Source organism: Paramormyrops kingsleyae, chromosome 8 (assembly GCF_048594095.1).
Source record: "Paramormyrops kingsleyae isolate MSU_618 chromosome 8, PKINGS_0.4, whole genome shotgun sequence".
Taxonomy (NCBI): Eukaryota; Metazoa; Chordata; class Actinopteri; order Osteoglossiformes; family Mormyridae; genus Paramormyrops; species Paramormyrops kingsleyae.
The window spans coordinates 11,358,549-11,374,580 of NC_132804.1; the positions used below are offsets into that span (position 1 = coordinate 11,358,549).

The 16,032-nt window shown below is 47.8% G+C and overlaps 1 protein-coding gene across 7 annotated transcripts in view; it reads left to right on the forward strand.

The window, feature by feature from the left end:
- The window catches only part of LOC111857046 (membrane-associated guanylate kinase, WW and PDZ domain-containing protein 2-like), a 41,237-nt gene extending 25,475 nt beyond the window's left edge, over nt 1-15,762 (forward strand). For 4 of the 7 annotated variants that reach the window (XM_023837502.2, XM_023837505.2, XM_023837501.2 and 1 more), the window contains 6 exons: nt 9,699-9,902; nt 10,037-10,113; nt 10,236-10,379; nt 11,026-11,164; nt 11,589-11,692; nt 12,354-15,762. In XM_023837502.2, the coding sequence (XP_023693270.2) occupies nt 9,699-9,902; nt 10,037-10,113; nt 10,236-10,379; nt 11,026-11,164; nt 11,589-11,692; nt 12,354-12,422 (737 nt within the window). In that variant the 3' untranslated portion in view covers nt 12,423-15,762. The remainder of the gene's footprint in view (nt 1-9,698; nt 9,903-10,036; nt 10,114-10,235; nt 10,380-11,025; nt 11,165-11,588; nt 11,693-12,353) is intronic. The other 3 variants (XM_023837506.2, XM_023837508.2, XM_023837503.2) reach the window with 3 other exon arrangements.
- Nucleotides 15,763-16,032: the final 270 nt, after the last annotated feature.

A 16,032-nucleotide genomic window follows, 5' to 3' on the forward strand; every position in this document is an offset into this window, starting at 1 on the left:
ATTTACAAGGTAATAAAACTGTTACATACATGTAAATGCGTGTGCAGAGGTGTCTCAAATTGAAAATCTCACTCCAGCCAGCTGACTGAAGCTGACTGTGCTTCTGCTCTCACCTCACTCCACGGCTGGGCTTGTTTTTCCTTTGTCGTTGTTTCTGTGTGAAGGCATCTCCTTGCTGTTATGCTTAAGGTTATCTGCAGAGGTGAGTGTTTCCATGGCCGCTATAGTGTGCTGACTGGCTCCCATACATTTGTCTTCATCGTTTATTGGGCCACTGGGAAAAAGTGTCAGGCACCTGGCCACCGCAAGGTCTTCTGGGACGCTGGGGTCTGGATAACTGTCCCCGGTAATCCCATAATGCCCCTGTAATGTTACACCGTCCTCTGCAGGGTTAGATGTCTGGAAAAGGTTGCTTACAGCTACTGTGTGGCATTTAACCAGGATGTTCTAGATTCGCTAAATCAGTGTTTCCCAATCTGGTCCTCAGGGCCCATTTTTGCAAAAATGTGGATTATCTGGCAGGGAGCTGGACGGGAGCACAAACGTGGACCATCTGTGGGTCCCTGAGAACCGGGCTGGGAAACACTGCTCTATATTTCACCATTATTCCTTTTGTAGCTAAACTGTAATATTTTTTTTCTGCAGTGATGACAGCGAGCTGTGGACACTTTTGTGACCCAGTGCATGACCCAAATCTCCTCTCCTTTGTGAGAAGGTCATGAAGTCGTCCTGTCATTTTAAGTTGGGCTGTTAGGTGCAGTACGTTGCTTGGGATAACGTTTAATGTATAAAAGCTTTGCTTCTCCACAGATAGGTTGGTTAAAGTTGGTTAAAGCTGGTTAAAAGGTGCAGCTCATCAGTATGAGTCATGCTCCGCTGTCCCTGGCCCTGTGGTGCCTGTGCCCAGTACTGACTCTGGGCTGTAATTCAGCTCTGTGAAAACGGGCCGGTTCCCCGGTTCTTCTGGCTTAACGCATCATCAGCAGCTGGCACTGGTCCCTCTCCACCCCCACCCTCCCATCTCCTCTCCTCTTTCCATCCCCCCTACCCATCCACCCCCCCACCAACCATGCCAGCTGTTCTTCCCGCTTTGTTTTGTTGGAGAAACATCTGTTTCATCGTCCGAACATCCATCCCTCCATCTCTCTCCCCCATTTCCGCCTGGTATGCCTCTGCTCACGCTTTAAAGGGATCCGCTTCATTCCGCAGATTAATGTTTTCACCTTTTGCTCCCTATTTCTGACTCGGTATCTTGCCTTTTTCAATATGTCCACACGCTCTGAGTGACACAATAATGTCTCCCTTGTGAGGAGAGGTTGGGATTTTTTTTTTTTTAATGCTTGTCATCGATTTTCATCTGTCTGGATTTGAGCGTTAACACGGAATCTTTTTGTGGGATTTGGAGTGTCTTCACCTCTGCAATTTTAAATCCACGGAGCGGTGCTCAAGTGGCTGGAGGCTGCCATGAAAACTCTGAAGGGCTCCAGCCATATTTATTGCTTTTTGTTTTTGCGGAATTCACTGTCGGTGCTGCTCACTGTGCTTTTACTAGCTGTAGTGGGACAGTGCTGCATATCACCATTAGATCGAGATACGAATTTGTATGCTAGTCAACTTATGATCTGTGTGATAGGTTAATCTCTCATTTGTATGCCTGCAATTGACCAATGACTGTGACCCATACTTCCCTCTGGGGATGGGCTTTGCTAATTTGACTCCTCCCCTTATACTGCTCTCACTGAAATCCATGTGCTGTGACACATCGGTATACTCTTGGTCCTGCACTGGGATCAGTGTTGGTGTTAATATTTTTAATCTTCTACAGGGAAATCTATTGAGTACTGAGTGACAATAGTATTGGTTTTGTGGCTGGCTGCAGGAACACAGCCTTCCTAAATGTGATGGCTACTTTTGTCAGCAGGTCCGAAACAAAGGCACTGCAGTTTTGCTAGGTGGCTGCTGTCCATGGTGCTGACCGAAGTTGGCGGCCACCTGCACTTTGGTCGGAGCAGCTACAGTTTTCAGGTTCTGAAGGTTCTCCTTAGAGTCTCACCCTGACTCAGATGGTGTTGGTTTCCTCTTCCTAACCAGTGCTGCACCTGGAATGATAAGTCTTGGAGAGACAGGAACCAGCAGGTGACCCTGTCCTTGCACTTGAGCGCAGCATGGTCCGTGTTGCCTGTGCAAGAAGTATCGTAGCTCCATGACAGCCCACTTGCAAGCAGAGGTACACAATTCAGGTTCAGACTGTACAAATCCAGACCGAGATTTTCTTTCAACCAATCAGTTGAGTATGAAGAGTCACATTCATAAAGAACTGTTTGGTTGAAGCAAAATCTTGGAAGGGATTTTTACTTTCTGGACCTGAACTTTCTAGGTCGGCCTGCAAGTCAGGGCTTCCCTTTCCACAGCAGAATACCAGTTCTCTGCCTGCAGTTTCTTGCTCAGGTATAGCACTGGGTGTTTCTCCCCAAAAAAATCCTGGGCCAACATAGTGCTGCACGATGAAAGGTTGGTCGTGTCATGGTTGAGGAGGACCAGCTTGGCTTTATGGGTATTCTTTAATGCCTAGAAGGAGAAGAAGGGAATAAGGGCCCATAATGTCCCTTCAACACTAGGAAAGCACGCACCTGTGTCTTAGCTGTTGGCCATGTGATATTCAGTGATCTTCTTCTGCTGGGGCTTCAGCCAAGGTATTGGGCTTCACAGAGCCCCAGATGATGCTTCGTATGGTTGACGTCATCTGGATAGGCATCGATGTAGGCTCAGTGTGGCCACACAACCTCATCTGTGACCCACTGTTGAGGTCCAAGGTGGAAATGTACCGGGTCCTCCCTAACCTCTGTCAGTTCATCAGCTCTTGCCATGAAATATTTGTAAAACGGAGACACCTCATTCTACTTGCTAAAGTCATTTCAAAACTGGTAGGTACTATCTACTTCAGCACCATGACAATGGAATGACTCTGAAATATCTTCTGGACCTCCTTCTCTATCACCCATATTCTGGTATTCCAGAAGCTGGTAGGGCCACTGCTGAACAACTACCCCCAGAGAGGTCTGGATGTGATGCTAGGTGATGTGTGTCCTACCAGGGTTAGAGGAGAACACATTCTGGTGGTCAAGGAGCTCTCTTTCAACCTAGCCCTGGAGGCTTCCTATCTCTTCAGCATCCCAGGTAGCTTGTCTGCTCCAAGACACCACAAACAGACTACAGGGAAACTTGTTCAATCCGCTTTTTGAGAAATTTCATTGGTCCCACTTGCTCCTTAATGACACCGGGGCCTTATAAGCTCAGTTGGGCAGTGTGTGGATCTCACAGACAGTAGGGAGCTGGGAGGGAGCAAAAATGTGGACTGTCTGTGGGTCCTGGAGGACCGGATCGGGAAACACTGGTTTAGAATATTACCCCAGAAAGACACCTTTTTATTTGGATCAGGATGGAGGGAAAATGGGGAGCTGCGGAGCTGCATGGGCTTGGCCAGTCGTTGGCCTCGAGCAGGTCATGACTTCGGCCATGTTGGCATGGGCTTTGCAGCACTACAGCCAGGCTATAGGCAGTAGCCAGATGCTTACCCAACTTCTCCTTCCTCTTAGCTTCTGACGAAGCCTCCTCAAATATGAGCCAGCTGGGGCTGTTAGTGGGAGCCAGGCACGGAGGATTATGATTGGGCTGACTTTTGACAGCTGCTCCAAAACAATGGTGCTGAAATTTTGACAGGTGGTCACAGTTTGTGGTTCTAATCTTGGTCGGCAGTAACCTGTGTATTGGACGCGCCGGCTGTAGCTTCTGGGGTCTGGGGACGATGTCGTGACAGTATCTACAGGGTAGCTGTAGAAGGGTGACTCCATGGTGTCACTCCTCACAGTTTCTATGTGTCCTTGACTTCTTGATCAGTGTAAAAGGTCAAAGGTCAGAGGGTGGCTCTGTCTTGAGCATTAACTTGAAAGATGTCATTTTCACTCTATCATCATATATGAAACTTCAAGTTTTTCGAATCGCCTGTGTTTTTTTGCAAAATCTGGAAAGAAATTTTATTTTTTATTAAGTCTTTTATTATTGTGTAAAATTTGAAGAAGGATTCAAAGTCCCATCACCCCCAGGGTTGTGTCTAGTTCATGTCCTGCAGCTTAGCTCAGCTACATGCTGGGCATGTTATCTGGAAATCCTCTGCCACCTGAATTGAAGGCTTTTGAGATAGACAAAAATATGGGTGAGTTCATGCTATGGGAGCAGCAGCTGCAGCTTTCCAGCAACGTCCACATCCCTGGAAGCAACGTCCACATCCATAGAAGCAACGTCCACATCCCTGGAAGCAACATCCACATCCCTGGAAGCTGCCAGTCAGGCGTTATCATGGTGGTTCCAGATCATAAATCCTAATAACGCCCTTTGGACACCTTGGGTCTGACAAATGGTGGCTTGCAGGGGGTGTCAGATGTTACCATGCACCATGGCCGTTATGGAAGTTAAAGAAAAAATTTTACTTAAACTTTAACTTAAAATATGTCTGTACAGCTGGGTATTTTCCTGAAGGAACAATAAGACTCCAGTGGTACATGAGCACGGCCAGTTAATTTAATTAAATGAAACAACATTTTTCTCCTTCATCACAACTAAACACTCTGGGATTTTTATAAAGACGTGACAGCTTAGTAATTGTTAACATGAGTCAACTGCGCTTCAGGATATTCTAGCAATGACGACGTCTGCATCAGAACTGCACCGCCTGTAGACACGGGATCACAGTAATGAATCATTCTGAATTGTCTCCTTAGGTTTTACATCAAAGTCTGTCTCCCATGTAAAGTTTACGATGGCTACTGTAAGTTCACACTTAGATGCAAGATTGTCTCAGCTATTGAGGTCTTCTTACCCATAATCCCCGTCAGATACTTTGCATTGCATCACTCTACTCTGTGATTTTGAAATCAAGCAGGGAGGAATTGCTGGGTGTGACAGCAGTGATATCATTACCTCTTAATCAAACTCATGACTCATGACTAGAACCTAATGATATGTGTAGCCAGTATGACTTGCCTGAGCGTGTTTAAGTGATCCAAGTGAACAGGGTAGCTGTAGTAACTATGTAGCTAGTGGCTTGGTTAGCATAGAGGCTGCTATTGTGACTCTAAGCACTGATGGTTGTTGGCAGTAACTCAGAACTGTGACTTTCCTTCCTGGGTTACATTTCTGTAGTCTATGAAGTTCACTTTGGTTGGTGTTCCACTGTCTTTCCAAAACTAGAACCTCGAGGCTTGATCCTGGATCAGCTAATGTGTCACCAATGTGCTCCCCCAGTTGAGGACAATGACAGAGCTTCACACTCAGGGCCAAGATCTGCGACGCCAGGGGATGTCAACAGAAGCGCAGCTACTAGCCATTTCCGTGCCGGCAGACTTGGCACCGTGTTCCGCGTGCAGGTGACAGTGGCTGTGACAGGATCCCAAACGGGGGCCCACAGTGGTGTCCTGAATGAGACAGTCGCTGCATCGGCTGCTCTGATCCCGTGTTTCCTGCTCATCTTCCAACTTTATTTCTGCTTATCATCATCGCTGTCGTGTTCACACCGGTTAAAGACACCTTTACCCCGAGATGATTTCTTGTTACTCATTTGAGGAGCACGATGTTTTATGGCATCAGTGTCTGGCTCTAGGGGGCAGCAGGTGGGCCCCCACATGGCCAACAAGTACAGTTAGCTTAGCCACAATGCTATCACTCCGATACAGCGTTAATCATGCTCGCTCCTTGCTGCTATTGTACTTGAGAACAGAAAATCTGTTAAGTTAGTTTTGTTCAGCCTGGTAAAATTCCTCTTTAGCCAAAGCTTTTATTTTCCTGTTTTAACCATTCGTTTGCGGCCGGTATGATGTAGAAGTGGAATGACTGAACCTCCTCATACTCAGGGGTGCAGATTTTTGCTGCCAGCTAACGGGGCTAGTGGAGTAAAAGATATAGTCAGGCATGCATTTTGTTTCCTAGCCAGAGGGCTAGTGTTAAGGTTCAGGTTGTTCAGTTAGTTGTTCAGTTAGTGTTTTTTTCTCACCCTTCTAAATTACTTGCCTCAGGTGAGTGAGGCAGATTAATTTCCGGTGCTGCTCATGCTAGGGGGTGGCGTGTGAGTCAGCATTGTGTTTGTGTTCAGAAGGTTGCTGGTTCGAATCCCAGGGTCAGCACAGCAGATAAAAGCATTTGCTAAATAAATAAAATGTAAATGAACTACAAAATTATACACTCCTTTTGCCATTGTTTGGTAGTGCTGCCCTCTTTGTGGTGCTCGGATGCCCCCGTTGAAGCCCACTCATCCCCCCTCACCCAGCACCCAGCATATCAAATGTGGTTGAAGCGGCAGGCGGAAATGCTGACAACACGGTAGAAAGGCGGCGAAGTTTGCAGCTTGGATTGCTACATGTCATGCAATAGTGTATGACAAGAGCATAATCACATTCATCGTCATCCATCATTGCTTTACAGTGCCTCTGCATGTATAACCAAATGTTAGTAGACAAGAGTCTTTAGTGCTTCTCTTAATTTCTAAAATCATTCCCAAAGTTAAAATCCACGCAATGCCGGTCAAAGCACACCTGCTTGAAATGCACTAGCTGCTATTCCGCTCCTGTAAAAGGCTTCAGAGCAATGAAATAATGCACTTCAATTACTGCAGCTACCAAGAAAAGTGCTCAGTATCTCAGGAGTTTGTGGAGTTTTAGCTCCCTTTTTGCTTCAATGACAGCGTCGCAGACTCTTGGTGTTCTTTGTATGAGCTTCTAGATGTAGTCACCTGGAATGCTTCTCCAACAGTTCTGAAGGAGTTTCCACAAGTTCTGGGCACAAGTTGGCTGCGTTGCTCTTGCTCTTCAATCCAACTCATCCCAAGCCAGCTGTATAGGGTTTAGATCAGGGGGACTGTGGGGGCCAGGTCATCTGTCATAGCAGTCCATCTATTTCCTTATTCATAAGATAATACTTATTACATAACCTTGAGGTGTGCTTGGGATCGTTATCTTGTTGAAAAATAAGTGATTTTCAGTAGGTGTTTCTAGACTTTTGACTGGTACTGTATAATCTCTGATTAACGACTGAGAATTAGGATTAGGAGAAACCGCCTTACTGAAGGGTTTAACAGCAGAATGTTCCTGCCACTTGGACCTTTAAACACTATTATATCCACTGCCCGATATCTACCTGAAAAGTCTTTCTGATGCCTGAAGTCGATGCACGTGGGTGATTTCGTTTGTGGCCCCCAAACCATTGAGCTTCCCCTGGAGCCTTGTCAGTGTCGTATTCTCAAGGCCGTATAGCAGTGCGGTAATCCAGCCTGCAGCAGCACCTTTGGCCAGTGCGGCACAAACGGACGTGTGACGGTGCCTGACTTTGAGGACATCGTTACAGCACGCTCACATCCTCCCGCTCCTGCCAAAGCCTCAGCGGTCGCTTCCTGCTCAATGTCACCCAGGTCTCTAAGGTCTCCTCTTCATGCCAGACTGGCGCTGTTGTTTTTAGAGTAGAGAGGTGAAAACGTGACGCGTCTTTTCTGTGCAGGAATAATTTCAGTGTTTGTGTTGTTAGTTCAGAATCCAGGAAATGCCCACTTTTAGACCCTTTTAAATCCCTATTTCTTTTTTTATTTACAGCTCTATATTGCTTGAGTCGTGGTGCATGTCGCGATAGATGAGGCAGAGACCTTAAGACAGATTATCCCTATCTAACTTGACTTTGATCAAGTCTAAGTTAGTGTAAGTTTAAATTCACCTGCTGAAGACAGACACTTTTGATGGACTGATACTGTTTAATAGACATCTAATTCACCGGACTGTTGTATTTGTTTAATTGGATATAATGCTGGAAAGATGTTCTTTTGGCATTGTAGTGTCACATTGGGTGAATCTCAATATGCATACTTTACCATGCTTGTGTTCTTATGTACCCGTGTTACATCATCCTCCATTGCCGAAGACCAGTTTGGATACTCAAGAACAGAAGTACAGAGGATGGTAAAAATCTCTGGATGTTGTTCTTCTTCCATTCCAAATATCAAGGATACATCAACTGCATCCTCACTGAATGAGACCAATCCCATGATTCATTGCGCTCCAAGTTTGTTCTTGGAAGGCAAGTTAGCAAGACCAGTCTTGTCAAAACCAGAAGTACGGTCTTAGCGTTCTTGACATGCACATTCACTAATTGTTCTAGGGAAAATGAGGAATTTTCACCTCATTGGCTAAGGGCAGGAAGGGGAGGGTCTTTCTACAACTTTCTCCCAGAGGGCTACTCCCAGGGGGACACGGGGTGCTATGATCTGGCCTGGGCTACATGGATGGTTAAGTGTGTGGGTGCTGTCTACACGGACTGGTGTGTTATATAATCATGCTCGCAGCACAGAGAAACTGTAGCAGTGTGTGTTGGAATATGAACGGCAGTCTTCCATTTCAAGGTGATTGTACCCTGCTGTGTCTTTCTAAATGCACCCAAGCACGATATGTAACAGGTTATGTCTAGAAACACGCCAGAGCTCGTCAGGAACGCCTCCTGTCTCGTGTTACTGGTAGTCACTTATAGTAAAAATGCAGGTGAGGTGACACAAGTGGATCTCATGGAGTCAGTAGGAGGTGAATTTCATACTAAGCAGCTTTCCTGTATCTGTGTCCCAAATTTGAGGAGAGTGAGTCCTCCTGTGTGTTCTGACATCACCAGGGCTTCTGTGCTGCACACTTGGACTCAGAATCCACCCAGAAAGCAGGTGATCCTGGTGATGAATGTGAATCCTCCCCTCCTCACCCCTGCCGTGTCTCTCCATTGTGGTGCTGGCTGATTGGCTGCATATTAATTACAATGTGACACTCATATGCAAATGAAGTGACAAACACTAGTTTGATTGGATAAGCTTACGATGGAAATAATTCCATCATATTTACCGAGGCCTTTCAGCTCATTAAATCTGGGGCTAAAGGCCTTCCTTGTCTCATTATTTTTCCTGTCAAATCCAGCTCTGCTTCCGTTTCACCCTCCCCCCCCCCCTCCCTTTCCATCACCTTCATTACCTCCAAGTTCCGCTCCCTTCTCTCAAAAATCTCTTTCAATTGATCTGGCAACCATCATTTTCAAAGACTTTCCTTTGATTTGATTTCCCCAGTTGGTTGTCCATTGCTATTTGTTGACTACTAGTTAATACATCAGCCACCAGAGCAGAAAGTCTGCTTTCACTATTATTAATAACAAGCGTGCAGTGAATAGCTGACTCTGGGGTTTATGGTCTGGACGGCCGTGTTGTAGACCCCCCCCCCCACCCTGCCGATTTGTTTGGGTCTCTTGGCTTGTTTGGCTGGGCTGGTGTATATATAAGGATCTGATGTCTGCAAGGGGTTTAAAAACAGTAGAACTTAGTTGTATTGCAAGAGATTCGGCTACATTTTCATATAGACCAACAGGCCACAAAGAGCTGCAATTACCAATAATGAAAAGCACCATTGAACCATTATACAGTAAACTGAATCACAGCTAATTTACATCCCAGTTTCTGCTACATAATATAACAGTGTGTTTACAGGTTGGAGTCTTGGCTTCTTGGCTATCTGGTTTTCCTCCGCCGGGCCCCCAGTCAGCTGTCCTGGGAGTCTCACGGCCGATTCTGGCCCAGTGTTCCTCCTCACCCTGGTTCTCCTCCTCCTGCTGATCCCCTACCCCCCGTTTCCCCACAGCTCCCCCCACGCTGCCGCATCGCTTTGTGACGGTGCGCCGGGGCAGCCCGGCAGCTCGCAGTGGTCAGATCCGTCCCGGCGACCGGCTGGAGGCGGTGGAGGGCCGCTGCGTGGCGACCTTGCCACACCGCGAGGTCACCCAGATGCTGCGGCGTGCGGGCACCACACTGCGCCTCACTGTCGTGCCCCGCAGTGCAGTCAGCTGTGCGTAACACTGGGGATTCCCCTCTGTGATGTCGACATGCTTTCGGCCACATGGCATCGTGGGCATTCACACACATAGCCACACACGCCCCCCCGGGGACTCCCCTCTGACTTGGCATCCTGCTCCCTCACAGACTCCTCCGCCCTCTCCGAGTCCATGGCACTTGAGCCTGCCTACAGAGCCAGGAGAACTTACAGGTTGCGGTCCAAGGTGAGCTGTGGATCGGCAATAGATCCATACCAGCGTTGTCACTGTGTTTGTCCCCAACACAACCTCTGTTGACCTTTCCCTCCTATCTTGCCACCCTCCCCCAACCTTCCTCTTGCAAGCAGGACTCCAAGTACTACACTGTGGACCTCGATCGGGGCCCCACGGGCTTTGGATTCAGCCTGCGGGGGGGCAGCGAGTACAACATGGGTCTCTATGTGCTGGGGCTCATGGAAGGAGGCCCCGCCTCTCGAAGCCAAAAGATACAGGTGAGCCCTTCATTTTCAACAGAGGGGGCTGGTTCATTTAAAAAGGGGGTTTAGGTATGGTTCCTTCCCCAGCCCTGTACAAGATGTGTGTGAGAGTAAGACAGGCAGATTGTCTGATTGACTGTATGTGACACAGTGTGCAAGTGTGTATGTGTGAGTAAATGGAGTTTGTTTGTCCTCCAGAGGAGTTAAATGGTTGCATGATTTTGTGTCTAGATTTGTTACCCCGATAGAGGTTGGACAGAAAATGGCTGCCTTGCTTGAAGTGGGTATGGTGGTGATGAATCTTTGCGATGAATCTGGGGGGGGGGCCTGGGTTGAAGAGTGCTGTTTTACAGCTAGCATTAAAAGCACATCGGAATGAAATGCCAAAGCTTTCAGCATTAAAGAGGCAGCCTTCTCCCGGGATGGATGAGTCTCAGGGGGTGTGTGTGTGTGTGTGTGTGTGTGTGTGTCTGGGGTGGGTGGGAACCAAATTTCCCCACAATGAGGTGAAATCTGCTACTGTCCCCAGGTTGTGGGAACAAGTTTAGTTTCATTTTTTATAAAAATCTGTGAATGCAATCAAAAACCTTAAATAGCATGTGCGTGCGTGCGTATGCGTCCCCGCTGCTGAGATAGCTGCCCTTCTCTGCGCCCCCTGCAGGTCAGCGATCAGCTGGTGGAGATCAACGGCGACAGCACGGCAGGTATGACCCACAGCCAGGCCGTGGAGCAGATCCGCCGGGGGGGGCACCGTATCCACCTGGTGCTGAAGAAGGGAAATGGATACGTGCCTGACTACGGTGAGGGGAGGGGGTTAGGACACAGAACGGTACCATCCCAGCGGTGGGTGCCCGAGCTGAGCAGGCTGTGCGCTCTGTTTAGTTATTTATATGCTGCTTTGACAGGGGCCGCGAATAGCTTCCTATTAATTAGCTGTTTATTCCCAGAATTAACTGTAAGCTTTGTTTCATCTGGCATCCCGCGATCAGGTGACATCATGTCAGTCACTTAAGCTGTCGTATCTCCCATCTCGTTCAGGACCCCTGGGCACCTTGACTTCTTTATGTAACCTTCTACTGGGGGGGGGTCTTATTTGCTGTGGTGGCTTTTTTCTTATCCAGTGTATTAACTGCATTTTCACTTCTCTCACTGTGTCCTGTTCTGGGTGTCCGTCTCTCCTTTCTTTCATCCCGCATGCTCTCCCTCCCCCCTCCCCCCTCCCAGTGGAGCTGTCCAGTTTGTCGCTGTGTATGACCAACTCCAAACTGGGCGAGCCCTGTTTCTATGTCGTCGGCCGGACAGAGAACATGCGGTTGGTAACCGTTCCTGTTAGTTTGTCATTTTTTTTACTCTGCACCTTCTCCTTCTAACGCTCCTCCTCATCCTAGGCATGCAGTCTGACTAAGTCACGTTACACGTCAAGCCGGCGAAACACGGCGGTTAAAGGGGTAGGACTGTCCCATCGATAGGCAGCGAGCTGCAGAGTAACAGAACCTCCATCTTCACCGGAGTGAATAGGGCAGAAGGTCCAGTTCTTACCTAAATACAAAAACGGCTCGCATTTGGACCAACCTGAAAGTGCTTTGCAGATCACTGACATGCCGATCAATTTGCCGATTATGTAATGATTTATACGAGACGAAGCTTTAGAAAATATAAAGACAGCGTCACATGTGAGGAGCTGGACCTTCTTAAGAAATGTAGTTTCTGATTTTTACAACATGACCTGGAATTCTTCTTTGAAGCCATTTAATCGTTTAGTTCTGGGATATTGCTGGATCCAGTAAGCTAAACACGTGCAGTCAGCTGGACTGGCTTTAGTCAGTAGCTGCAAATTCCTGCTTCTTCTTCCTGCTCACCTCTGTGGCTCTTTGCCTCCCCAGTGCCATTTGCATTGTGACTCAGGGAAAATTGCTGCTGATCTGTTGGTGCTGCTGTTTTTGTGTGTAAATGTGACGCCGGACTGTCCTTCCTCACCCCCCCCTGCAGACCGTGATCCCCGCAGAGCCCCCTCCTTCTCCCCACTCCATCCTGACTACCCGGGTGTGGCTCCAGTAGGCGTCTCTGACTCCTTCCTCCCCCGGAAGAGTCAGAGATCAAAGGCGGCGAGGTACAGACAGGCTGGCCAAGGGTGGGGAAGGTGGGGCAAGGAGCCCTGAAATGGACATGGATGCAGAGGAAGACGGAGGGCGCAGAGGAAGATGATGTGAGAAGTCATGGACAGGGGTGGGACTAAGCTGAGACACTGGGGGGTGCCAACGGGGGGCAGTGGGCTGAAGAAGGACGGGGAAGGACAGGCCATGGAGGTGGAATAACAGGAACCAGAGTGGACCGTTGATGTCAGCTGGCGTGGAAAGCCCCGCCCATCAGTGCATACCTAATTAGGGGCTCTCTCTGCCAAAGCACAGCTGGGGTCTGAATCGGGGGCTAGTGTGTCCAAAGCCACACTAGCTGGCAGGGGGGGTGGAACCGAGTGCAGAAAAAGGACGAAGGAGACATGACCGAGACCAACGGGGACAGTAATGCCTGCCTCACAACCAGCATGAGCCCGCAGAATATTACATTACTAAAGCGGGACTGTGAACCCTCCATTGTCACTGCAGGGCAATCTGGGCTTCAAAATCCACAGTGGGCGGGGTTTTCGTCATCGACAGTTCATTGATTGCCAGCCATTGGTTATCGATGGCACATTGCAATTCCACCCATGGTGGGTTTTGAGGCCTTGATTCTCCCAGAAATCTGCAAGCCCTGGTTAGTGATGGTGTATAGACAGGGGCGCCATGAAGGGGGACGATTCCAAGGGCCTATAAAGAGACCCTAAAAAATTTGGAGCATAATTGCATTGGTCTTGATTAGAGGACCTGTATGATATACTTTATTGGGGTCCATAATTTCTAGTAGCGCCTCCCTGTACAGAGCAACTGAGGTGTTGCCCAGTGAGAAACCCAGCAAGGCCACAGTTTCACCGAGTCCATAAAAAGGCCCAGTTCTGTTGGTGGGTCCATTGTGAGATTATCACCCTTTTCAGTCCCTTTGACATTTGTAATCCATTGCAACACCTCCCTCTCCCCCCTTTTCCGGTCAGCAAAATGTACCATCCTGACTCGGTACCTCCCCAGATATTTCTCTTTGTAAATGTAGCTCTCTGCAAAAAAGACTGGAGACCACTGTGTTAGAGGTTGGTAACATGACTAGTACAAAACCCAGCTGTGGTTAAACCAATCAGCTCCCCCCTAAACACTCCGCATACATCAGCTTCCCAGGCTCCTGATCTACAGATTGTTATGAATCTGCTGACCTGGACATTCTCCATGCTCTTCACTCTGTAAATGCATAATTCCCACTAGAACTGGAATAGCCTTGTGAGGTAAATATTGCACTATAACATGTATGGCACTGGTCAAGTGTCCAGTGCAGTGTCAGTAGTAGGGCAGTGGTTCTCGGTTAGCGTCTGGGAGTGACCGGTATTGAGCTCACAGCCTAACATCCTGTTCCTGAACGCTCTGGCCATGGGACGTGGTGCCGCCCCATTTGCTGTAGCAGATCATGCCCTTGGGGCGTCACACTGTAGGAAGGGTCATGCAAATGCTGCCTGTAAAATGGAATATAAGCCTATCTAAGTACTACATGCACCTTGGACAAAGAGCTGGCCTGGGTTTTCCCAAAAATCTCACTGGTACGCTTCTTCTACTTTGAAAGAAAAGCGCAATTTATGCACTATGCAAATCGTCAGAATCCTTCTGATCGTCTCATTAACGGTTGTCTTCTGTGGATCAGTGTGTTCGACTCTGTGAATGCTGTTCCTTATACAGTGATATTTCCATAACTTTTGCTCCTTCCTGGCATCTAATACTCAGCTTCCAGCGAGCCCCTAGTGCGTCCTTGGGCGCGAAGAGCGGTGGAAAGGATAGGAAGGTGTTCAGTGGGAATTGTAAACGCTTGTAAACAAAGAATGGTTAGCATGCCAAAATGAAGTCTGTGGTATACAGATGAGGAAACATATTTGACCTGATCTGATTTGGTTATTTTTTTCTTTATATGTTTAATGTAGGAAAAAAAAAAAACAGTATGGATCCTAGTGTTTGACTTCATTAAGAAATCTGCCCGTTTCTCTCTCCCTCCCTTTCCTTCTATCCTTTCTTTCTCTTTCCTTCTCTATCCATATCCACTTCTCTTTTTCTCTCTGTCTTCCTTGCCCTCTCCCTCTCTTTCCCCCCTCTCTCCTTCTCTGTCCACATCCTCATCTCTTTTTCCTCTCTCGCCTTCTCACTCTCTCCCTCTTCTTCCCTCCAACTCTCTGCCCCTCTCTCTGTGTCTCTTCCCCTCTTTTTTCCTCTCCCTCTCCCGTTTATTAAATTGCATGATAGCCCCCTTCCTCAGGAGGCTAAAGAGCATTTTAATATTAATCTTCTATGCATTAGTTGAAGGCACGCTGGTAACCAAGGATGTGTCAAGGGCCTTTGAGGTGCTGTTTACCACGGACTGATGAAGCCATGAGGTCTTACAGAATCTATATATAATACTTTGTTAGGGGGATAATCTCCTCACAGCCAACTACTTATGTCTAACCAGCAGATTATGTCTAAAAATGCCAAAAGCTTCTGTATTGTTTAAAGCAATTTATTTTCCTGTGAATGTAAAGGTTTTTTTTTTTATTATTTCTCTGACACATTACTGCCATTGTTTAAGAGACGTGGAAACAGAGAATGGTGTGGGGGCTCTGTGAGGACTATTTGTAAACACATTGTGATGTCTTCAGAAAAGCTAAAGAACACTTATTTTGATTCATACATGGGCAATGATTCGGGCCAACGCTAGCTGGTTACATGTCAGGCCGTATCTTGAGAAAAACAGCCTGACTGCCGATGCGTGGAGCATCTCTGCCTGCTCATGCCCACACAAAATCTGTTTCCCTACGTCTGCTGTGCTGGGTTTTTTCTGGAAAAGATGGGTGGGGGGTGGGGGCGGACCTCACTGGCACGACGCGGAAGGCTGCTGTGGCATACGGTTTGATTTTGCAGCGTGACCACGCCGTGCGTCTACTGCCGCTAAGCAATAGGCTTGCGGGGGACATGGGGCCAGCTGGACTGGGCCATTTTCCGCTCTGAGGCCTGGGAGCAGGGGGCACATGCTGGGCCGGTGATTTAGCCACGGGTTTGAGACTGGGGTTTTGTCCAGAAAAGACCCACCCGGCACGTGAGCCTCCCATCCTGATTGGCCAGTCGCAGCCACACCCACCTCAGCGGCCTGTACCTATGTGAATATAAACAGATATAAAAACAGCTATACAGATTTTTGTTTTCATTAATGCTGTATTATTACTGTTTGTCTCTGGATGCTACAGGGAGTTTGAAAATGAACTATATTACAGGTACCGAAATAAAGTGCTTGAACATGAGAGGCTTTTAAGTTCATTCTGTCTGTGGTGCCTCAGTTACTTATTTACAAACATCAGGAAGGTCTATAGGGCAGGGGTCTCCAACTCTGGTCCTGGAGAACTACTGTCCAGTAGGTTGGATTCTGCTGAGTCAGGTAAATGCCAGGAACAGGTGTGGCTCGTCAGAAGGCAGGTAGGATAGAAAACCTACTGGACAGTAGCTCTCCAGGACGACCCCTAACTTAGGGAGTCGCACAGGTGACAATTCAGAGTTGTGATGTTATTTCCTAT